At 39.6% G+C, this 26,111-nt stretch overlaps 1 protein-coding gene across 7 annotated transcripts in view; it reads right to left on the bottom strand.

Moving 5' to 3' along the window:
* NFIX (nuclear factor I X) overlaps positions 1-26,111 on the bottom strand; it is a 167,810-nt gene that overhangs the window by 80,408 nt on the left and 61,291 nt on the right. For 6 of the 7 annotated variants that reach the window (XR_005775683.1, XM_040414996.1, XM_040414994.1 and 3 more), the window contains one exon: positions 3,255-3,786. Coding sequence is in view for 6 of the 7 variants with exons in the window: in XM_040414996.1 (XP_040270930.1) it covers positions 3,255-3,786 (532 nt within the window). In the remaining variant the exon portion in view is untranslated. Of the gene's footprint in view, positions 1-3,254; positions 3,787-4,050; positions 4,678-26,111 lie in introns of those variants that run through there. The other variant, XM_040414997.1, reaches the window with a different exon arrangement.

Below are 26,111 nucleotides of genomic sequence, written 5' to 3'. Positions count from 1 at the left end.
ACAGGGTGACATAGACAGGAGGGAGGGGCTATATGATGTGGACTCTGCTCCTCCCACCACAGGGTGACAGAGACAGGAGGGAGGGGCTATGTGACATGGAGTCTGCTCCCCCTACCATAGGGTGACAGACAGGAAGGAGGAGCTATGTGACGTGGAGTCTGCTCCTCCCATCACAGGGTGACACAGACAGGAGGGAGGAGCTATGTGACATGGAGTCTGTCCCTCCTACCACAGGGTGACATAGACAGGAGGGAGGGGCTATATGACATGGAGTCTGCTCCTCCCACCACGGGGTGACACAGGCAGGAGTTTGCTACGGTTTTGCTATATCCAGCATATGGCAACAGACACAAGAGCAGGTTATGTATCTTTAATTATCACCCTCCTATCATAGTCTGCTTCACAAAACACAGAGTGACACTTTTCCAGAATTCAGCAGTGCAGAAGGCAATCCATAATAGTAAAAACTGCCTGTAGGCCATAAGTATTTTTATATGTCTGCTGTTAGTAGTTTATATGATGTTATTCCACAGATCCGTCATTGGCTGGACCCTGTATAAAATACCTGTGTCCGCCATTATTATCTGTTCGCTCTGTGGCAATGTCCAGCGATTCCCAGATTTTTTTACATTTTATTTTACTGTAAGAACAACCAGCCTACTGGTATCGTTTTGGGAATGCCTGACGGATATATTTATTTTATAATATTATTATAGTCACATCTTAATTCCTACATCTATGTGACGAAATAAGCCCCAGATCTTCAGATGTGAAACTAAAAAGTCAAGTAAAGGAAATGCTCTAAGGTAGAAACCAGTCTGACGAATCTTCCAATGGTTGTGGATATACATTACGGAACGTAGCAGTTTGATCCTATAAAAGGATAATAATGATCTAATGATATCATCGATGTTGATGAGGTCATAAATATTATACAGTAGTCCTGTACATGATGGCAAACACTAAATCAGGACAACCATAGAGAGTTGCAAATGGCAAGACACGTGGTAGGTCACAGGTGAGGTCCTCCTCTGCATGGGCTTTGACCTACTAACATTTCTAACCACTAAATTATTTTTTTGCCTTCATGCGTATCCTCTTACTGAAACTAAAATGCACCTTTATTTGATTGCTTTTCGAAAGTCATTATATGACATTTTTTTCTTATATTTCCATATGGTGCAGATGGTGGTCTCTGGATGTATAAAAGTAGGGAAATCTAAATTGATATACTCTTTACATTAAGCTGGTGTTTTTTCCCTGGGGTTGTCATACAAGATGGCGGTACTGTTGGAAGTGCACATTCTTGTAGAGGCACTCATAGAGGCACTCACTGCATAAATAAATTCACAGAGAATATTTTATGGGTTAGCAGACATGGCGCTTCCACAAGTATTTGAGTTTTTGCAGTGGTGCAGAACTTTTGTACCTGTGCAGAGAATCACTTTTCTGTCGTAAATAACAAGATGCAATAGGACTGACATCAAGGTGTCACATATAATATTTAGAGTTTTTCTCCATGACCCAAGTCACATGAATCCTCCAGTTACTTTACGTGATGGGAAGTTCTGATACCAGAAAGAACCACGTTGTCCTTACACCTCAACATCCTAACATTTTTATCTTTCCTTTAGCCTATATATCTTTCCTTTTCACCTCTTCAGTATATATTGACTGCTATTTGATTAATTTTTTACTGCTTTCTTTCTACTCATTTTGAATACTTTAGTATGTGCACATCAGCCAGCTCAATTTAACTGTAACCAATGTGAAGTCACTATAGAAATCTACAAATGTTAAATGAAAAAAATTAAACAACAACGTTGGAATTTATGGTTAACCTGATATCACATAAGTAAACTAGTCTGGATAAAATATGTTTCGTCAGTACCATAAAGATAAGAAATACAATAAAAATTTTATGGAAAAGTTAGGTACAGGATGGTAAGCAATTTATTATGTTGTTTATCCTAAAAAAAGAATGGGGTATAGGTTATAACATAAGAAAAAATATCTGATTTGTATGTAGAAGATACACATTTCTGTTTGTGTATATTTATATATATAAAGATAGTGATGAGTAGACAATAAAACACCTGTCTTTGCTTATGTTAATACAGTGTTCTGCTGTATTTGTACGTTGCTTTAAGTATTTGATATTTCTGAGTTGCATTCAGTATTATACACATTTTTAAGGCATAAGTAAGGGTACTTTCACACTAGCATCGCTGGATTCCGGCAGGCAGTTCCGTCGCCGGAACTGCTTGCCTGATCCAGCAATCTGTATGCAAACGGATACCATTTGTAGACGGATACGGATGCAGATCTGTCTCACAAATGTATTGCAATACCGGATCTGTCTCTCCGGTTGTCATCCAGAAAAACGGATCTGGTATTGATCTTTTTCACTTTTTTAAAGGTCTGCGCATGCGCAGACCGCAACATCGGATCCGTTTTTTCCGCAACACTTAGGACCGGATCCGGCACTAATATATTTCAATGGAAAATAATGCCGGATCCGTCATTCCGGCAAGTGTTCCGGAATTTTAAAAGGAGAAAATACCATGCTGCGGTATTTTCTCTGGCCAAAAACCATACAGTGACTGAACTGAAGACATCCTGATGCATCCTGAACGGATTGCTCTCCATTCAGAATGCGTTAGGAGAAAACTGATCATTTTTTTCCCGGTATTGAGCCCCTAGGATGAAACTCAGTACCGGAAAAGAAAAACACTAGTGTGAAAGTACCCTAAATACATTTTAATACAGTACAGCTCTATATTATATGTGTATGCTTTCAAATGTAATGATAACTACCTACGATTCATAAAGCATAGCTAAATATACTCAGCTGATAAATTATGTCTTGTTGGAGAACTCCTTTTTTAAATGTCTCACTGAAATCCAGCGTACAGCGAAGACTTCATAGTGAAAAGTAAAGTTGAGGCCTGTAAGTCCTCTAAGTGGGTATACATAATGATCCTTAAATGTTGCGCTAGGCCCCTGTGTTTTCGGGGCCTATATATTATTGAGGCGATGACAGCATTGGATTTTAGTGTGAAAATGCAGTGAAATATAATTGCAGAGGTCCATTTTATAACAATTTTGGTCAGGTTTATCTTGTTTCCAATGCAGAGGAATCTGATGTGAAACATTCAATTTGGCATTATCATATGACCTGATAATGGTCTTATAAGGACATTAGGTTGCATAAGATGTATGTGTGAAATAGGAACAATGACTACAAGACTTACCAGGCGTGTGGACGAAGAAGGCCAGGTAGAGGTCCAGTTCTTTGATGGAAACTCCAATGTGATGTGGCTGAACGCACAGCCCTGGGTTGGAGCACTGGGGTGACTTATAGAGACGTTCCCCATCTGTGCTCTCCAGCGGAATCCCCTTAAACAGGATGACCATCACCAGGTCCAACCTCCACACCTTATCTGCCTGGCGAAGGCAGTCAATCCTCCGAATTTTGCCCTTCTGATCTGGGTTAGAGAGGACACAACACGGAGGCTTCTTCCCGGTGATGGTCAGGACAAAGTCCTCTCGGAACTCAGGCCGGATGTCTTTCCTCAGCTTGGCCAAGAGCCGTGACGCCCACTTCTGCTTGATCTCAGGCTTCTCCCCCAATAATTCGTCCTTCACCGCCCTCTCTTCGTCCTTTGACATCCGCTTCTCATGCTTCTTAAAGTATTTGCGCTTCCTTGCTTGGAGATTGAACCATGTGTATGAGAATGCTCGCACATGGGGAAGAAGAGCTTCGATGAAAGGGTGAAATTCATCCTGGAAAAGTAAATGCAAAGATTTAATAAAAGGGGAGCAAGCCAAGACTTATCTTGAAGACTCAAACATGATTGTTAGTGAATGAAAACGCATTAAAATTTAACAAACCAGTAATTATTCATTTTTTTACATTTATATTTTTTATGAATATGGAAAAATATTTGCATTTTTCTTACTCAGTGAAGATGGAAAAAAAACATGAATGTGACAATATATCTGCTTTATCAACATTATGGGAATAAGACTTAAAGGGGAAATTGTTACCATGTCTTGGTGTCATATCGAACTTCTGTAGAAATTTAAAACCATCCAATTTCCGAGCTCATCAGTATATGAATGAGAGAGAAACAGAAAGTAGGGTGGATAAGTAATTGCAAAAATATAAATAATGAAACGGAAAAAGTAAATTGTATCGTAAAATTGGGGCCAAAATGTGAAAAATTGTATCTATGAAATATATTTAGATATAAAAAGTCCTTATTCTAAAAAATACTGTTTCCCAAGCACACCAAGTTCTTGGCCTAAAACAGAAAAATGAACATGAAAATTCCCGGTGAACAGAAAGCAACAGAGACAACTAGAAAGTCATCTGCAAAAAAGGATGGTGTTTGGAATATAAAATAAAGGAAAATGTCTTGGTATGCATTAGAAATACTGAAGATCGATATAAAATTAGAAGATAGCAAAAGAGGAGGGGAAAAAGGTCTAACGGAAAAAATTTTTTTTTTTTTTTTTTTTTTCAAAAGGCTGTTTCGAGTAAAAGAAGAGAAAGCTGTTTTTTTCCTTTCTGTTTAAACTCTCTCTTTCTCTCCCTCTCTTTCGTTCCCCCTCTCTCCTGCTTTCACTCTCCGTGCTGAATTGGTGGCCAGCATCGATGCCAGGGAAAAGAGAGAGGAAAAAAAAAGAGAGAGAAAGAGACTGATTCGAACGGACCCACCTTTTTGGCAATGTGAACTGAAGAAGCTAGCCAATAGCAGAGAAAAAGGGAGGGGAGAGAGAGAGAAAGAGGGAAGGGAGGAGGGAAGTGTAGAGCTAGAGAGAGAGAGCGTGAAAAAAAAATATTGAAGGCAGAAAAAGGTTTTGCCAAAACAGACAACTTAAAAAAAAAAAAAGCATACACGAAAGTTCAACGTTTTATTTTCTTTAAATTGACGAGACACAGAGTTACTGTCTGCTTCGTTCTAGCTTCTTATCTTTTTTAGTATTTATTTTGGTTTCATTTTTGTTTTTGCTTTATTTTGCCATGCAGGTTTTGGCATAAGAAGTAAAACCGTCGCTTATGGCTGAGGATGGTGTGTTGGGGGGGGGTGGGGTAGAGATGAAACAGTTTCCTGTCCATATATATACTTTCTCGCTTCTTCAGTTTGCACAAAATACCTAAGCTCGGAAATCGTCAAATTGCTTACTCCTTCCCTTCTGATAGTAAATGAAAAAAACAGTGTATTACTAGTGATATGATATATAAAGTATATCTCTTTCCTTTTTCCTCCCTCTTCTCCTTCTCTCTGCCACTCCTGTCTCCCTCACTCGTTCTCTGCGGTTTTGCTGGCACTGCCCAGTATATTTCAGCCAAGTCACACATTTTAAAGACGTTGCTTTTCAGAGTAAATCTCCCTCTCCTGTATTCCCAGATTTTTTTCATTTTCCTTAGTACGCGCTCTCTTCCTACTATACCACACTCGACATTTTAACCCCTTCTGCACTGGAGGTTGTAGCTGTACATAACGGCAGTGACTTTTTTTTCCCTCTCTTCTTCTTTCATTTTATGCTCATTTGTTTATTTTTAAAATTTTGATACATTTTGGTCCAGGTCTGCATACTTTGAGTTTTGACTTTTTAATGTATTTTTCCCCCCAGATTTTACAGGTAGTCACTTTCTTATTTAATGTATTCACTTATTTCCACTTCATTTTTTTCATCACAGAAGTTTTACTTTTTTTCCGCTTATGTAAAGACATATAAACTTTGTATTTTCCTATATTTCTATCTATCTATCTATCTATCTATCTATCTATCTATCTATCTAGCTATCATCTATCTATATTTTTCCTGATTGATTTTTCACTTTTTTGACATTTATATAAGCTATTTTATATACGGTTATCAAGTTTTTATTCATTTATTTTACCACATTTCCTTTTTGACTTTTGTCTCACTGTCCCTGTCCTCTCCTATTTTCATATTTGCTTTGTATTAACACCTACATTGAATCACCTGTTAACTCTTTCTTGCCTACTTTTATGTTTTTGTTTCTTAATTTTAACCTGTAAATCCGTATTCGCAATGTTTTCCCTAGGTGGATTTTCTCATATTTCCTTTCAGTTCACAGTTCAGTTTTTATTCTTTTTGCTCAGCTCATTCTGTTTCAGACTACCTTATTTGTTCCTTTCATCTTTGTTTCTTATTTGTAGTTGACAGTCTAGCTTTACCTGCTTTATACATTGCTGACTCCGTCACATTGGTCATTTACTTTCGCTACTCTGTCGTAGAGAGAACTTTCTTTTTTTTTTACTAATATTTGCCATCAATGTCTTCTTTTTTAAACTTTGTTTATGTTTTTACTTTTTATTTTGTAAGTTGCTTAGTTTCATTGTATCCCATTTCTCTCGCTGCAGTATTTCAGCTGATTTGCTTTTTAATGAATGATTTGATGACTGTTAATTATCTCCTGACTCTAGGAATTTTCTCATACCACAAGCTGACTTCTCATTGTCCACTCCCCACACCCTTATTATTAACATGTTTTCCTTCCTTTTCACTTTCACCCTCCAATTGACTACTCATCCACAAAGTATACCCTTCCTGCTCTATTTTGTAACAGAGACGCACATTTCCAGGTTTCATAACAAGATGGGCTGTGATATTCAGAACCAGAAAAGAAGTTTTATCTCAACGAGCTGAATTAACATTAGCTTTATTAATCACCCTTGTCCTGAGCTAATAAACTGCCATAAATCTAATCACAAACTTATATTCACCTCTTGCTAAACAGATCTATTATCGTATCGACAAGAATTGCAATGAATATACAATTTTTATATCCTAATTAATATAACTTTAGAATCACGCATGTAACATATGGTATGACCATAATGCATATTCCTTGACCTGAACACACTATACAATCTTTGTATTAAGAGCAGATTCCTACCAATAGCAAGCCGTTTTTGCTTAACTATATATATATATATATATATATATATATACTGGTGTATATATATATATATATATGTGTGTGTGTGTGTGTGTGCAGTACTAAGTAATATTTAGAATATACACTTGAATACGTAACATATCAGCCCGATTAAGATATCAGTGCACAATCTCCTTCCTAAAGACATTCTGCCATGGTTTTACATGAATGTTTTTACAAATAATTTACAATACATAGATATGTCAAATGTGTAGTCCTCATATAACGTCTTTCCAGAAGTATTGTACATACTTTAAGGGAACCTTCTCAATGTCTAAATTTTCATGTACATCAATGCGATAGATGCTTTGAAGCCTATATAAGATATTGCAACATACACCAATGCATTTCCATTTATACCATAAACATACATTGGCTCTGTAGCATTAGGAAATACCAGCACACAAAAAAAGCCATTTGGTCACCAGTACAATGGAATTTCCTTTTATTATGTACATTATAGGGTGTGACCATCTCCAATCATTCTGAATACCTCATGAAGAATACGTGTATTTTACACCACTCCAGAAATCCAAGATAATGACTTCAGATTAGTAAGCTTACAATCAGCACGTAATGGACAAAATGAGGGCTTACAATCAGATTAAAGCAGGGACCCTTAGAAGTGATGGAGAGACGTATTGGGAGATTTGAGAAAATAATGACAGTTTCTATGTAAATGGGAATAACAACTTAGTTCTAAATCTAATCTTTCTTTGATGCCTCTGGGACAGAATATGTGGAAGATTTTTTTTATGGATATATTTTAATAGGTCAAATAAATAAAAATAAATTATAGAGCTAACAATGAGAGAAATTGGCAATTTTTTTTTTATTTACTTTTTTTTTTTAAAGATTTTTTTCTGCTTAATAGTACATATATATATATATATATACACATATATATATTTATATGTGTTATATATATATATATTCCATTGAAGACTGATATCATTTCTAGAATTTAGTATGTTGTAATTTATATTCATCCGATACAGCTCTCTATCTCATGCCGTTCATTATAAATATTTCTCGTTCTATGGCTAATTTAACACTTCTTAGCCATATCTCAAGGTGGTCTATGTGGTGGTACAGTAGCATGCCGTAACCATGCACAGGCCTCATATTGAACAAGTACTTTTTATAAATTTGTCAATCACGGAAGCGGATTACTTTTAATGGATGGACATAGATTACACTATAAGCAGTTTAGCGAACCAGATAAACTTGTGCATGTTTAATTGAGGCACACACAGAGATAGATAGAGAGATAGATAGATAGATAGATAGATATAGCGTTAGATAGATAGATAGACCGTTAGATAGATAGATAGACCGTTAGATAGATAGATAGACCGTTAGATAGATATAGCGTTAGATAGATAGATAGACCGTTAGATAGATAGATAGATAGATAGATAGATAGATAGATATAGCGTTAGATAGATAGATAGATATAGCGTTAGATAGATAGATATAGCTTTAGATAGATAGATATAGCGTTAGATAGATAGACCGTTAGATAGATAGATAGACCGTTAGATAGATAATAGATAGATTTTGTGTGTGAGATTATGACAAACATCAAGAGAAAAAATTGAACCTTTAAGAAATCTATCCCTAGCCTTACACGTAAGTCCCAGTAACTGCAATACATATGAATATTATACTGGAAGATCATAGATATCTGGTTTATTAGAAATGATACAGCTAGAAATGGAGTAGTTTAAATGAGAAGAGGGTGATTATCTTTAAAATCAAGAACACACCATTAATAAGACTAAATACCCAAGCACAAGGACAGGACTTTTTGAAGTAATTGGAATTGACCTCTGTATTTAATCAGGGGTGACTGATGTCACAGCATGATTTTATTAATAAAGATATGTGTGTGTGTATATATATATAAATATTATCATAAATATATAACTTAAATATATATATTATATATATATATATATATATCATATATATATCATTATATATATATATAGCATAATATATATATATATATATATATATATATATATTTATATATAACATAAATAAATAAATATATATATATATATCATAAATATATATATATATATATATATTTATTTTTTATCTTGTTTTGACCCTACATTTTGCATAAGGAAAAAAGCTTGAGGCTGCTGGGCCTTGAAGCAGAACCTTTACTAGAATGCCCCCCAAATATCATGGTCTATTGTAAGATAACTCTGTCTACAGTTATTACATTACTGTACAATTATCATGCCATCATACCTCTGCAGTCAGGTGCAGAGTCCCCCCAGGCACCAGAATTTGCACCCAATTGCATCAGTGTACCTTCTAAGACTACTACACTGTGAAAAAAGAGCACAATGAAAAGTCCATGCCTTTCATATGTCACCTTGAAAAAAGTCTCCAGCCAGTAGGCTGCAATATGCTTGCGAGTCAGCTCTGCATCAGGCCACTTAAATATGTCACACAGAAAAAAAGTAATTAATCGACAAGCAATGTATCATTAGACTTATACTATTCTATATAATGACACTTTCGGCAAGTGGAGGGCTTATAATTTCACGTAAAAATCACGTATTGGTATATGCAGAACGCAATCACTCCTTTCCCTGCAGTATCAGTTGCAGACACTGATTGATGGTGCCCTAGTTTTAATGGAACAAGTTCAAGCACATTAGATATAACCCAAAGTCTAATTAGATCCTCATTAAGCAGGCCTTAACTGATCTTTTAATTTGCAAATATTTATAAATCTTGTGAATAATGGGAATCAAAATAGTTCTCTCTCTGTGTAGGCAATGTGTGAACGGGAAGGTAAGGGCCCAGTCCGTGCCGTTTTAGTGCTCACGCAAAGGGAGCCTTCTGTCCATCTTATCATAATGCAGAAGATTTGTGTTGACAACCCTTACACTTTCTGAAGAGCGACATATAGAGTCTATGAGCTGATATCAAGGGAAGGAATATTGTATATTCCATGGCTTGTCTGCAAAGCTTACGTTCTATTATGTACTGAGTCTACACACTGCAGTACAGAAGAAGAAGATGAGCACTTAAGTGACACTTTCTATGACCTCTGTGTTCAGCTTAATAGTCTGATTCAATTTCTGTTTTGTATTAACATTGTTTCTGTAAAAATTAGAAGATCACGAGTTTTCCCCCCACAGGCTCCCGCTTCTAAAAAAATTCCATCAGAAGCACAAATGTACTTTCTATTACTGCTCCCAAGTTAAATACAGCATACTCAAGTATTCTGCAATGCTGTATTTCCATTCATATGGCGTGGCATATAGGAAGATGGTACATGGAGCAATAGGAGAAGATACAGAGAGATTATATGGAGTAATAGGAGGAGATATAGGGCGATGTAATATGGATTAATAGGAGAGAATATATGGAGTAATAGGAGGAGATATAGGAGAGGTTATATGGAGTAATAGGATTAGATATAGGACAGGTTATATGGAGATATAGGAGAGGTTATATGGAGTAATAGGAGGAGATATAGGAGAGGTTATATGGAGTAATAGGAGGAGATATAGGAGAGGTTATATGGAGTAATAGGAGGAGATATAGGATAGGTTATATAGAGTAATAGGAGGAAATATAGGAGAGGTGATATGGAGTTATAGGAGAGGTTATATAGAGTAATAGTAGGAGATATAGGAGAGGTTATATAGAGTAATAGAAAGAGATATAAGAGGGTTTATATGGAGTAATAGGAGGAGACATAGGGAGAGGTTATATGGAGTAACAGGAGGAGATATAGGACAGGATATATGTAGTAATAGGAGGAGATATAGGAGAGGTTATATGGAGTAATAGAAGAAAATATAGGAGAGGTTATGTGGAGTAATAGCAGGAGATATAGGAGAGGTTATATAGAGTAATAGTAGGAGATATAGGAGAGGTTATATAGAGTAATAAAAAGAGATATAAAAGGGGTTATATGGAGTAATAGGAGAAGATATAGGAGAGGTTATATTAAATAATAGGAGGAGATATAGGATAGGTTATATGGAGTAATAGGAGGAGATATAGCAGAGGATATATATAGTAATAGGAGGAGATATAGGAGAGGTTATATGAAGTAATAGGAGGAGATATAGGAGATGCGATATGGAGCAATAGGAGGAAATACAGGAGAGATTATATGGAGTAACAGGAGGAGATATAGGAGAGGATATATGGAGTTATAGGAAAGGTTATACGGAGTAATAGGAGGAGATATAGGAGAGGTTATATGGAGTAATAGGAGGAGATATAGGAGAGGTTATATGGAGTAATAGGAGGAGATAGAGGAGAGGTTATATGGAGTAATAGGAGGAGATAGAGGAGAGGTTATATGGAGTAATAGGAGGAGATATAGGAGAGGTTATATGGAGTAATAGGAGGAGATATAGGAGAGGTTATATGAAGTAATAGGAGATATGGGAGAGGTTATATGGAGTAATAGGAGGAGATATAGGGGAGGATATATGGAGTAATAGGAGGAGATACAGGAGAGGTTACATGGAGTAATAGGAGGAGAAAGAGGAGAGGTTATATGGAGTAATAGGAGGAGATATAGGAGAGGTTATATGAAGTAATAGGAGATATGGGAGAGGTTATACGGAGTAATAGCAGGAGATGTATCAGAGGTTATATGGAGTAATAGAGATTATATGGAGTAATAGGAGTAGATATCGGAGAGGATATATAGAGAAATAGCAGGAGATATAGGAGAGGTTATATGGAGTAATAGGAGATATAGGAGAGGTTATATGGAGTAATAGGAGGAGATATAGGGGAGGATATATGGAGTAATAGGAGGAGATACAGGAGAGGTTATATGGAGTAATAGGAGGAGATATAGGAGATGTTATATGGAGTAATAGGAGATATAAGAGAGGTTATACGGAGTAATAGGAGGAGATATAGGAGAGGTTATATGGAGTAATAGGAGGAGATATAGGGGGGGGATATATGGAGTAATAGGAGGAGATATAAGAGAAGATATATAGAGTAATAGGAGTAGATATTCTTTCTCATTCTAGCGATCAGTGGGTCCTCAGCACTCGGACCCCCACCGATCAAAACCTTTGATATTTCACGTTAACATATCAAAAGTTATTTCACAGTACACGGACACTTTAAATTCCCTTGTGTTGCCCTCCTCTGTTTACCTATTTGCATATATTGCCTTCAGAGTGATATGGGCGTACTGATGTAGCAGCTTTATGAGACATGTTATCTAAACTAAATGCGTTAAGCAATTGCTTTTCAATGGCTTTTGTTTCAAGATAACGCGATGAGTTAAGACATTTTAGTTAAGAGCTGGAGTGCTAACCCTGCAACATCTGTATGTTAGGAAATCACTTCATAATACAGTCCTCTGGTGTATTAGGAGAAGGTTACAAGTGAAAGTCTTTGATCAGTGTGTTCTTGTACTGATCATTGACATATCTTCACTATACAGGTTATTGCTTAGGAGTAACCATAGAAGTTCTGACATGCCTGTGTTGAAAATCTCAAGGATAATGCAGGCTTTCATTAAGTAGTCTACAGTACCTAGAATATACAGTCCAGCATAATGTACCAATGACTGTGTACTTTGAAAGGATTATTTGAATGGAGTTTTCTGCAGTGCTACCTGGTGGTCATTGATGGTAGTGATCCTTGATTGTCTGCATGTTATTGTAAGTAATCTCTGCACAGGGTGCAACACGGTGAACCACAAACCTTCCGTTTTGGGTACCTTAGTGTGGCTACCATTAGTCACCACATATAAAATGCCTAAAAGTTTAGCTATCTGCCAAGGGCATTAAAAGAATTGCCATGATCTATGCTAAGCTCCCAAATACAGCTGCTGAGTGGAGGTGGTTGTAATAGTTTGGCCTACAAAGCCACCTGGTAGAAATTCAGTGACATGTTTCTACCAATCTGCCGTGACCTACCTAAATTATAGTTGTCCCATTAAAAAAATATTGTATATTTTCAAACCAGCACCTTGATCTAAATACTTTTGTAATTGGCTGTAGTTTATTATTTAATATAACCACTGTAAATACGTATCTGTATAGTGCCATCTGCTGTTTGTTTTTCCCCCTAATTTCTCTGTCCACCTGTCCAAGCTGGTCACACATACTCAGTTCTATCCTTCAACTGCCACCAGTTATATCTACTGTTGATGCTGTTACAGACTGGGTTCAGATCATGTTTTGCCCTACCTTTAACCTATATGTTTGGGGGGAAACAGCATACAAAACCGCAGTACACCACGCTTTCCATCCTGCAGAGTCCAGTAAAAAACCATATACATTTAACGTATACTTTTTTTTTTTTTACAATGGAACTCTGTGGTGATGGATGCCACTGTGTATACGTTTTTTGTATACACTAAACTTAAAACAAAAATGTAATGTGCACCCAGCCTTAGGGTACATGCACATGACCTCTACATTTTTTGCGGTCCGCCTGTGTGCTTTCCGCTGCCCATTATAGAAATGCCTACTCTTCTCCCCAAAACGGACAAGAATAGAACAAGAGCAACGGAGTGCTGTCTGCATCTTTTGCGCCCTATTGAAGTGAATGGATTCGCATCTGAGCCGGCTCGGATTTGGACCCAAACAATGGTCATGTGCATGAGGCCTTACAGGGAGAATGCTGTAGCAGAAAGGACACATCCCGGAGCTGCCAGCTTGAAATAAATCTAGCAGAGCAATTGGAACAATGAATGAGGAGATCTTGGGACCCATATGAGGTACAGGGCTGGTTCTAGCTTTTTTAGAAGGAGATTGTCATGTAACATATGGTGTTCAATTAAGGCTACTTTCACATTCGTGTTTTAGGCGGATCCGTCATGGATCTGCAAAAACGTATCTGTTACAATAATACAACCGCATGCATCCGTCATGAACGGATCAGTTTGTATTATCTGTAACATAGCTAGAACGGATTGCCAGATTGTGTCATAGAAAACCGTCCCCATTGACTTACATTGTGTGCCAGGACGGATCCGTTTGGCTCAGTTTCGGCAAGCGGACAGCAAAACGCTGCAGGCAGCCTCCAGAGCGGAATGGAGACGGAACGGAGGCAAACTGATGCATTCTGGGCGGATCCTTATTCATTCAGAATGGATTAGGGCAAAACTAATCCGTTTTGGACCGCTTGCGAGAGCCCTGAACGGATCTCAGAAACGGAAAGCCAAGACGCGAGTTTGAAAGTAGCCTTAAATGGTTTACATCCTTCATGAAATAACCCCATCTATAACAGAGTTTCTCAACTATGGAGTCATTCTGGTTACTGCTTTATGTTGCCCTTGTATGACATACATAATTTAATTATAAATTTATATAATTTAGATATTTTTTTCCGTAAACAGCACCACCCTTATTGATGGTCTTGTCTGGTATTGCAGCTTAGCCCCATTTGCTTGAAGCAATACGAAACATAGCAAATGGAGTGGAGGTGTTTTTTTTTTTTTAAGGCAGAGAAAAACAGACCTTTTTTTCTATTCTCATACAATCCATTTAAATATTGATTTTGGCAGCAGACAGTCGCCTCTGGGGCAAACCTAAGACAAAGTTATACACGAACATTGATTTTAATGAGTCTGTGTATAAAGCATCATCAGTGTTAAACAAATCATCACAGAATGTGCTATTAATTTATGAAACACAACCTGCATGGAGCAATGGAAAGGTTTTGTGGTTAGGTTTCCTCCTCTTTTTTATGTACATTCATCTTTTAATCATTTTCTTTCTACGGTATCTTGACTTGTCTTGATATTTTTGATTATGCTGGCTTTTCGTTTTTTGGGTAAGATTTATGTTTACATCCTCGATATCTTGCATATTGCAGACCATATAGTCTCCATGTCGCCTCAGATGACTGTATGAGTTCTCCATGTCACATATCTGACCCGTAATCCTAGTCTGCTGCTTGGCGCCGTTTGCCTTCTACCTTTAGGGTACATCCTCATGGGGCGCATACGCTACAGAGGTTCCATCGCAGAATTGTGGGCTTAAAATCCGCAACATGTTACAGTATAAGCGAAAGGGGGGGGGGGGGGGGGGGGGGGGGCGACAATTAAACAAACCTTTTTTGCACATGGTGTAAAAAATCTATGCGAAAATTGACCTGCAGGGAGGATTTTTATAATCGCAGCCTGGCAATTTTCAGGGCAATTTTCAGGGCAAATTTCCACCATGAATATTTCACTTTTCAATTTATAGATCTACAATCTGCAGAAAATTCTTCGCCTTTTTTTTTTTTTTTGTCTGTCCTCCATTTCATGTTCCGCCCGTATGTACCCTTACAAAAACTACTGTATGTAGGGTAATTAACCCTTTATTTCTAGTGTGACTAACTTAGCTTATCCTCAGGTTATATATTTCCCTTCTTTCCTGTAACCGATCGCCCTACCTACGCCATCGCTTCATCTACTTCTGTACCACAGTTGCCCATATCCTTCTTTACATCCATTTCTCCCTAAGCTTTCTCTCCTTTTTTTTTTTTTCCTGTCTCTGGCAGGGTTGGAAAGGTTTGGGGAAGAGGGGAGGGTTACCACGGTAACAGACGGTGCTACCCTGGCATGGTGTCACCCTGGCACACATGGCAAATGGTGTGAGCCTGCTGCTGACGTGAGCAGAATCCCCTCCAGAGGGCAGAGAGAGAGGTAGAATTGCTAAATAGAGACGAGACAAAGAGGGAAAACGGGAATATTTTTGTGCAGAATTAAACTTTTATAGTAATGTTAAACTTCAATAGGAATCTCCTCGGTTAGACCATCAAACCCTGTCTCCTCAATGTGGGACACAAGATTTAGTTGCCTTCATTTTCTTCCGTATGATTTTCACATGCTAGTAACTGAGATGACCAATGGATATAAGAAAAGTGCATGTGTATAGTGATGGCTGCCATGAATCTTAAGGCTCTTCCCCCATAGGACAGTACTGTAGCTTTGAGTGATATGATAGAAATTCTATATTATTATGATAGCAAAAGGTATTCGCTTCCCTTACACTGGGTTAAATGCTAACTTTTCTGGTGTTGTTTCTGGATCATTAGGACTGCAGAAGCTTCATCAGACACTTCAGTTCTATGACTCTAGGCGCAATGAAATTGAAGTATTATTGCAATATAGATGCAATAAATATATATTCATGTGCCCTACATTTATTTATTTTATGCACTTATATAGCGCTACTATATACTGCAGCGCTTTGCAGACATTAGCATCCAACTGTCCCCCATGAGAATCTAAGTTGCCTATCAGTATGTCTTTGGAGTGTGGGAGGAATTTTCCTCACCTGTAGCGCCCCCTGCTGCATTCAGTGATGGACTGACTTGCTCAGTAGCTCACTGCTTCCTTCCCCTCCGCATCGGCGTAGTGATCTCATGGTGAAGCAGCCCAGACACCTTTTATGCATTCACCCTCGCTTCTAAATTCATAAACACATATATATCTGTATCTCAATCTTGACAGCCGAAAAAGGAAATTGTGGGGGCATTGCATACCATATGTATCTCTGGGGCTGTATGTGAGGGACAGGGGAGGAAGGCTTAGTTAACAGGATCTAATTGCAGTGCTTTCTGGTAGATGCAGGTGCTTAATGAGCTGCCGCCTGCCCACTGGAAGGTCAATCAGTCCTCCAGATATTTGAGTAAAAGAGTTATTCCCATTTTTGATATGTCATAGAGACATCAGAAGTAGTGACCGGCAGGGGTCTCTGCTCTTAGACCCCCACCAATCGGGGTCAGAAGCGATCAGCCATCTCTTTGCCGTTGAGTTCGTCTACAGTTTCTGTTGAGTTTGTCTACAGTCTGGCGCTCAGCATCGAGGAGAAGCTGCGTTCAGTTGAGCACTTCTGACCCCTCGTTCTAGCGATCGGTCGGGCTCTCAGAGCTGGGATCCCCGCCGATCACCACTTCTGATCAAAAATTTTAAAACAAGTATACTTACTCTTTAAACTTGTGGAATAAGCTCTTTAACTGTTGTCTATACTGTACTTCCAAGAGTGGATGGACCAGCTCTGCAGAGAGGCGGCCATGTGTTCTCTATCACTCTCCGTTGACTTGAACTGAATGGCAGACACAGAAACGGCCAAGTGTGCATGCAACTGCTGAGGGACAGCACATCTCATCACGCGCTGTATATAACTAAGCCCCTTAAACTCCTTTAGGACATCATCTATATAAAATCTGTGCAGATGCACCCACTAAAAGGCCTTTGAATTACTCAACAGGGACCGTAAGGAAATAAATGCATTTTTTAGGCAAATAGTAAGTGCTTCCTCTCAGTGAGTCAGTCATCCAATCCTGATCACTCAGGGGACTTATAATAATCTTTTAGATTCTGATTTAAAAAAATACTTAAAGGGGTTGTCTCACTACAGCAAATGGCATTTATCATGTAGACACAGTTAATACAAGGCACTTACTAATGTATTGTGAGTGTCTATGTTGCCTCCTTTGCTGCTTGGATTCATCCTTCCATCACATCATACACTACTCATTTCCATGGTTACAACCACCCTGCAATCCATCAGTGGTGGTCGTTAGTGTTGAGCGAATCGAGCTTCGGATCCAAGATCCGAAATCGATTAGTTCAAAACTTCATTTGAATGCTGTACAGAGACCTGTCTGTATGGGCTCTGGCAAGGGAAATTCTTTAACTCGGGACTTCAATTTTTAAACTTGAAAAACATTTTAAAACTTGAATCCGAATCCAAGTTTTAAAATGGTTTTCAAGTTTAAAAATCGGAAGTTATTCACAAATTTCCATCGCCAAAACCCATACATTTGAATGCTGTACAGAGACAGATCTCGACGTTTTGAATTAATCGACTTCAGATCTTGGATCCGAAGCTTGATTCGCTCAAAACTAGTGGTTGTGCTTGCACACTATTGAGCTTGCACAGTCCCGGCCACCAGAGAGGCCAACACTTTTCCCAGTAGTGTGCAAGCACGTCCACTACTGATGGATTGCAGGGTGGTCGTAACCATGGAAATGAGCAGTGTTGGAAAAATGAACCTAGCCAGCAAAGGAAGCAATATAGGCAATCACAATACATTAGTAAGTGTCTTGTGTTAACTTTCTCTACATGATAAATGCCATTTGTTGAAGTGAGACAACCCCTTTCAGAGGGGTTGGCCCATCTCAGGCATTGATGGCATATCGCTAGGACAGCCATCAATGTAAGATAGGTGCTAACTCGGGAAAGGCGTCTCCTCAGTTAAGGAGTGCACACCGCGCATATGCGCTGTGCTCTCTATTAATTGCTATGGAAGTAAAGAAAATAATCGTGTGAGCGCACTCGGCTTTTTCCCGAAATCCTATAGCGGTGAATGGAGAGAGCACTATGAGAATGCCGTCCCTCTGTTATTTTCAGTGAACGGAGGGTGGCCGCACATGCGCGGCTGCTTTCTTTTTACGGTGTCTTTGCAGTTAGGTTAGGAGATGAAAGGAGCAGACTTAGGCCTAATGCACATGACCGTTGTGTGTTTTGCGGTCCTCTAATTGCGGATCCGCAAAACTCGGATGGCGTCCGTGTGCGTTCAGCCATTTGCAGGACGGGATGGACAGCCATTGATATAACTGCCTATTCTTGTCCGCAAAACGGACAAGAATAGGACAGGTTATATTTTTTGTGTGGACCACGGAACGCAGCAACGGATGCGGACAGCACACGAGTGCTGTCCGCATCTTTTACGGCCCCGTTGAAGTGAATGGGTCCGCATCCAAGCCGCAAAAACTGCGGCTCGGATGCGGACCAAAACAACGGTCGTTTACATGAGGCCTTAGCCATTAGGAAACTACCGGGTTCAGAGACATGGTGAGGCATTTGGTATTAGGCCAATGAAATAAATGAAGAGCAATTGCATTTCAAAGCTTCCATTTTTCTTCTTTATATATAAATGGTTATACGGTAGGTCGTTCATAAAGAAGTAACAGGTGGGAACCGAGAGACGTATTCTCTTCTGGTATATGGCACAGATACATTTTTCTAGATAGATCAAATACAGCTTTTAATGTGAAACCTTCCCTTTTACAAGAAACTAGAACATCTAGTGTTGTATGTGTTTTTACAATCCTTCATCCCAAGGTGACACATGGGGGAGATTTATTAAAGAACGCCGTTTTACGCCGGTATTTGAAATCTTCTATGCTGGCAAAAAATGTGACTAATTTATGACAAGGCGCCAGGATGAAATCTACGGCAGCTCAGACTTGCTGGCCCCGTCCACTTCCTGCCCTCACCACGTCACCTATTTAGAAAGTGGTGACAGCAGCGCAAAAATGGCACTCGCGACAAAATGTGAAGCTATATGACATGGAGTCTGCTCCTCCCACCACGGGGTGACACAATAGGGAGATAGGAGCTATGTGACATGTAGTCTTCACCTCCCACCACAGGGTGACACAGACAGGAGGGAGGAGCTATGTGACATGGAGTCTGCTCCTCCCACCACAGAGTGACACAGACAGGAGGGAGGAGCTATGTGACATGTAGTCTTCACCTCCCACCACAGGGTGACACAGACAGGAGGGAGGAGCTATGTGACATGGAGTCTGCTCCTCCCACCACAGAGTGACACAGACAGGAGGGAGGAGCTATGTGACATGGAGTCCTCCTCCTACCACAGGGTGACATAGACAGGAGGGAGGAGATATATGACGTGGAGTCTGCTCCTCCCACGACAGGGTGACAATGACAGGAGGGAGGGGCTATGTGACATGGAGTCTGATCCTCCCACCACAAGGTGACACAGGAGGGAGGAGCTATGTGACATGGAGTCTGCTCCGCCTACCACAAGGTGACAATGACAGGAGGGAGGGGCTATGTGACATGAAGTCTGATCCTCCCACCACAAGGTGGCACAGAAAGGAGGGAGGAGCTATGTGACATGGAGTCTGCTCCTCCCACCACAGGGAGACACAGGAGGGAGGAGCTATGTGACATGGAGTCTGCTGCTCCCACCACAGGGAGACACAGGAGGGAGGAGCTATGTGACATGGAGTCTGCTCCTCGCACCACTGGGTGACAGATAGGAGGGAGGAGCTATGTGACATGGAGTCTGCTGCTCCCAGCACAGGGTGACACAGACAGAAGGGAGAAGCTATGTGACATGGAGTCTGCTCCGCCTACCACAGGGTAACACAGACAGGAGGGAGGGGCTATGTGACATGGAGTCTGCACCTCCCACCACAGGGAGACACAGGAGGGAGGAGCTATGTGACATGGAGTCTGCTCCTCCCACCACAGGGAGACACAGGAGGGAGGAGCTATGTCACATGGAGTCTGCTCCTCCTACTACAGGGTAAAATACAGGAGGGAGGAGCTATGTGACATGGAGTCTGCTCCTCCCACTACAGGGTGACACATTAGGGAGGAGCTATGTGACATGATGTCTGTTCCTCCCACCACAAAGTGGCACAGAGAGGAAAGGAATATGTCTCATGGAGTCTGTTCTTCCCATCATAGGGCGACAAAGGAGGAGCTATTTAAATTTGAATCTGCCTCTCCCAGCATAGGGTGACACAGAAAGGAGGGTGCTGTGTGATAAGGATTATGCTTCTATCACCATAGGGTGACCCAGACAGGAGGCAGATGTGACATCAAGCCTGCTCCTCCCAGCTCTGGGCGACACTAATAAAACTAATTGATTAGGAATTTGTCCATTCTTCTGAAGGGTCACATGCCAGGAATAGTCTCATTTAAGCCAGTCTAATAAAGTGTAGAGGCAGTAAAAGTGCGATTTCTTAGCATTTTTTAGATGGACGCTTTCCCTTTAATAATGCTCGCCAGATATATATATAAATATATATAGAAAAAAAAGTCAAGTTAATGCAGAACAGACCTGAGCCTGAGCCAGCACGACCTGAAATAACTCCAATATCACTCACACAAGTTTGTTTTGATCAAAGTACTTTGGGCCTGGGATAGGGGGAGAGAGCAAGAGAGAGGCTGGAAAAGAGACAGCAGCGAGTGCACAAAAAGACTATGCTCTGCAAAAAAAGATAGTTTAGAGGAAAGAGACATCCGAGAAAGAGAGTGTCTGTAACTGTGAGGTCTGGGGAATACATAATCAGTGAATAATCCCTGGAGGACATGATCCACAGCTTAGTCACTTTGCTTTCATTGCGCGGGAAAGGAGTCACCAACTCTTAACCCCTTCACAATATGCACAGAATGCATACAGTATTGGGGTGTTTAAGAGTTAAGTACACATGAACACCCCCCCCCCCCCCCTTTCCCTGCTGGGGCTGTCATTTCCTGGGGCAGCCTGATGAGGTGATTGTAAAGTGGGGTTTAAATCAAGACTTGCGCTGGCTGTGGGCCTGAAGCCAAGGAAACAAGGGGGAGAAATTACAGAACGGAGACCTGTTAACCCCACAGCTGCTGGACAGTGCAGACGAGAGCGCACAGAGTATATACAGCACTCTGGAGCTCTCTCTGAATGAAATATGATTTTCTTTTCTATTTAACATTTTCTAGTCTGTATCAGCCCAACAACTGCCTAGTATTATCTATCTACTTCACAACTTCTATACCAACTGATTACTCCACATAAACTTCTCTGCTGCACAATATATATCCTACCTCTGTAATCCACATTACTCCATATAACCTTTTCCTGTGACTCATATGACCTGTTATTTCCTCTCTCTCTTTCACCTGTTACCTCGTATAACCCTATTTTATACTTTTTCAATTATTTCATGTTTTTTTCCACTGTCCATATTAGTCATGTGGCCTTTTACACCATAGTAGAATAGTCCCTAAATGTCCTTGCCGCAATTGTTTAAAAGCAGTATAGATTAATATAACCTATAAATCCTATTACTATTCATATATTCTTTACCAATAAGTCTTTTTATATAACCCCTATATAACAAGCAAATCCTCCTATTACTCCATATAACCTCTATCTATATCTCCTCCTGCTAGTCCATATAAACTCTCTCATACCTGTACATACTCATGTTACTGCATGTCCCTATATCTCCTTCTGTTACTCAATATATCCTTTCCCTATAGCTGCTCCTGTTACTCCATATAACTGCTCCCTATATCTCCTCCTATTACTCCATATAATCACTCCGATATATCCTCCTATTACTCTGTATAACCTTTCCTATATCTCCTCCTATTACTCCAGATAACCTCTCCTATATCTCCTCCTATTACTCCATATAACCTCTCCTATATCTCCTCCTATTACCCCATATAACCTCTACCGTTATCTCCTCCTGCTAGTCCATATAAACTCTCTCATACCTGTACATACTCATGTTATTGCATGTCCCTATATCTCCTTCTGTTACTCAATATATCCTCTCCCTATATCTGCTCCTGTTACTCCATATACTGCTCCCTATATCTGCTCCTATTACTCCATATAACCTCTCCTATATCTCCTCCTATTACTCCATATAACCTCTCCTATATCTCCTCTTATTACTCCATATAACCTCTCCTATATCCCCTATTACTCCATATAACCTCACCCATATCTCTTCCTATTACTCCATATAATTTCTCCTATTTCTCCATATAACTTCGTCTACATCCTAGTACTCCATATAATCTCTTCCTATATCTTTTTTTTACTCCATATAAGCTCCCCTATATATAATCCTTTTACTCCATATAACTTCTATTTCTCCTCATATTACTCAATTTAATCTCTCCCTATATATAAACTCTCTCGATATCTCTTCCTATTACTCCATATAATGTCTCCCTATATCTTCTGTTACTCCATATAACCTCCCCCTGTATCTCCTCCTATTACTCCATATATTCTTTCCTTCTACTCGATATAACCTCTCCTATATCTCCTCATAATACTCCATATAACCTCTTCTATTTCTTCTCCTATTACTCCATATAATCTCTCCCTATATCTTCTATTACTTCATATAACCTCTCCCTATATCTCTTCCTATTACTCCATATAATGTCTCCCTATATCTTCTGTTACTCCATATAACCTATCCCTATATATCCTTCTATTACCCCATATAAGTTATCTTTTATGTCCTCCAATAACTCCATATAACCCCTCCTATATCTCTTATTACTCCATATAATCTGTCCTGTATCGCCTCATATTACTCCATATAACCTCTCCTATATCTCTTCCTATTAATCCATATAGCTTCTCCTATATCTCCTATTTCTCCATATACCCCCTATATCTCCTCCGATTACTCCATATATTCTTTCCTATATCTCCTCCTTTTACCCCATATAAACTCTCCTGTATGGCGATCTATTACTCCATATAACCTTTTTTATATCTCCTCTTATTGCTCCATTTAACCTCTCCTATATCTCCTACTAGTTCTCCATATAACTTCTCTTATATATCCTATTACTCTATATAACCTTCCCTTTATCACCTCCTATTACTCATATATTCTGTCCTATACCTCCTGTTGCTTCATACAACCTCTCCTATATCTCCTCCTATTACTGCATATAACCTCTCCCAATATCTTCTTTTAATCCATATAAGCTCCCCCTATATCTCTTCCTATTACTCTATATAACTTCTCTTATTTCTCATCCAATAACTCTGTATAATCCCTCCTACATCTCCCCTTATTACTCCATGTAACCTCTCCTATATCTCCTCCTATTACTCCATATAACCTCTCCTATATTTCCTCCGATTACTCCATATATCCTCTCCTATATCTCCTCTTATTACTCCATATAACCTCTCCTATATCTCCTCCTATTATTCCATATAACCTCTCCTATATCTTCTCCTGTTTCTCCATATCTTCTCTCCCTATATCTTTTCCTATTACTCCATATAACTTCTCTGTATACTCTTTCGATTACTCCATATAACCTCTCCTATAGCTCCTATTACTTCATATAACCTCTCCCTTTATATCCTCCTATTACGCTATATAACCTCTCCCTATCTCTCCTCCTATTACTCCATATAATCTCTCATATCTCCATCTATTACTCCATTTAACGTCATATTAAATCTCCTTATTTCTATTGGGGCGCTATACTGGGACGTTATTACTACTGAGGACATTATGGAGAGCCCTCATGACTTCTGAGAGCTGTCTAGAGGGGTGCTATTACTTCTGGGGGCACTATAGGGGGTCTTATTACTTATGGGGGCACTAGGGCGGCTTTGGAACAACCGGGGGTACTATGGGGGGGGGGGGGCTTATTCCTGCTGTGGCTACAATAGAGGGATGATACTTAAAACTAAAGAAGGCACTATAGGTTGTCTTATTACTTCTGGGGGGATGTTTACTACTAGGGCATTATATGGGTGCTTGATTACTTCTGGGAATGCTATGTGGCTTTTTTAATACTGGGGCACTATGAGGGCTTTATCACTATTGAATACACCATGAGGGCCTTTATCACTACTGGGGGCACCATGGGGTTTTTATTACTAATTAAAGCACTATGAGGGACTTTATTACTACTTGGGACACTGAGGGGCTTTATGAATACTGCAAAACTTTGGGAGGTGTTATTACTACTGGTGGCACTGTGGCAGGGCTTTATTACTACGGAGGCACTATAGGGGGTCTTTATTACTACTTAGGACATGGAGAGAATTTCTTTATTATTGGTGACACTTTTTGGAGCAGTGTTACTACGGGGGGGGGGGGGGTTATCTGTATGGCACTATTATTTCTGGGTAATAGTATTTGGGGGCATTGTAGAGCACTGCATGCACAGTGTTGGTGGTAGCAGTAGTATAACACTATTGGTACACCAAGAGTTGGGAAGAGATGATGGAAAAGTGAAGAACCTAAGTTATTTTAGTGTCAAACGTTTCAGAGGTGAAACGTGGCTGAAAGAAGTGGTCATGGTCTGAGCCAAATGTAGACGATGCAGAGGAAGAACATGTATAATCAGAGAAGATGAGTTTGGTAGGGCTGAATGTAATGTCTATCCAAGTATGTCTTTAGCACTAGGGCTTGGGGAGCGATATTACTACATGTGTATTTCTTCCTTATACTCCATATAACTTCTCATGATCCATAAATTTATTACTCCACAAAATTATTTCCCCAGGACCCTACTCAGCGGATAATATATTTAGACTAGACTTAGACTTTAGACTATTGCACTAGTACAAGGTAGAAATTTGACATTTTACAACGATTGGACATGGGTACTGTGTATGACACATAGTGCATAATACTTCATACACATCACCAAATTTTTAATACGAAGTGTATAGTCGTACACTTTGCCATGTGGGATCCAGAACCAGTTTGTGAGTCATCTTGGTGACCTCTTTCTCAGTTTTAAATGAATAATTGATTTGTTTGTAATTAAATTATCTCCATCCTCAAACTATAAATATTAATGTCTATAATAAAAATGTGATTGTAATGCTCGTGGGTTAGCAAAGCATGAGTGATGATCCATACTGGGTGGAATTGACTTTGGGTGTCAATTTCCAACCCTGATACAAACCCAAACAGAGTTCGGGCTTGTTCACACGAACGTAAGGGCTCCGTGCCCGTGCTGTGGACTGCAAATTGCGGTCCGCAATGCACGGGCACCGACCGTGGGCCAGCCGCATGCAGATCGCGGACCAATTCACTTGAATGGGGTCCGCGATCCGTCCGTTCAGCAAAAAGATAGAGCAAGTTCTATCTTTTTGCGGTGTGAAGGCATGGAACGGAACCCCACGGAAGCACTCCGTAGTGTTTCCGTGGGGTTCCGTTCCGAGCTTCCGTTCCGCAACGCATCTCTGGATTTGCAGACTAATTCAAGTGAATGGGTCCGCATCCGGTGCCCCGTGTATTGCGGACCCACTGTATGTGGGCCGCAATACGGCAACGGCCGTGTGAATGAGCCCTTATAGATGCACCAATCGCACTACTTAGCTTAGAGCCTGAGCATAAAGAAAACAGTGGTCCACAATATTTATAATCATGTGATGATATAGACATGGGGCATGGGTGGTCATCTTCCACCCAAGATTTCTTTGATGTATGATCATGGACGTCTTGTTGATGTTGCTGTGCTTTTTTTAATAGTAGCCAGCTCAAACAGTGATATTCCTTCACTGCCTCGCCATCAGCTGTGGTCTCAATGTGTTTAATGCCATAAGCCCCTCGGCAGCCGTATTCCCTTATACT

Source organism: Bufo bufo, chromosome 1, assembly GCF_905171765.1.
Source record: "Bufo bufo chromosome 1, aBufBuf1.1, whole genome shotgun sequence".
Taxonomy (NCBI): Eukaryota; Metazoa; Chordata; class Amphibia; order Anura; family Bufonidae; genus Bufo; species Bufo bufo.
This window is presented reverse-complemented; position numbering and strand designations above follow the sequence as displayed.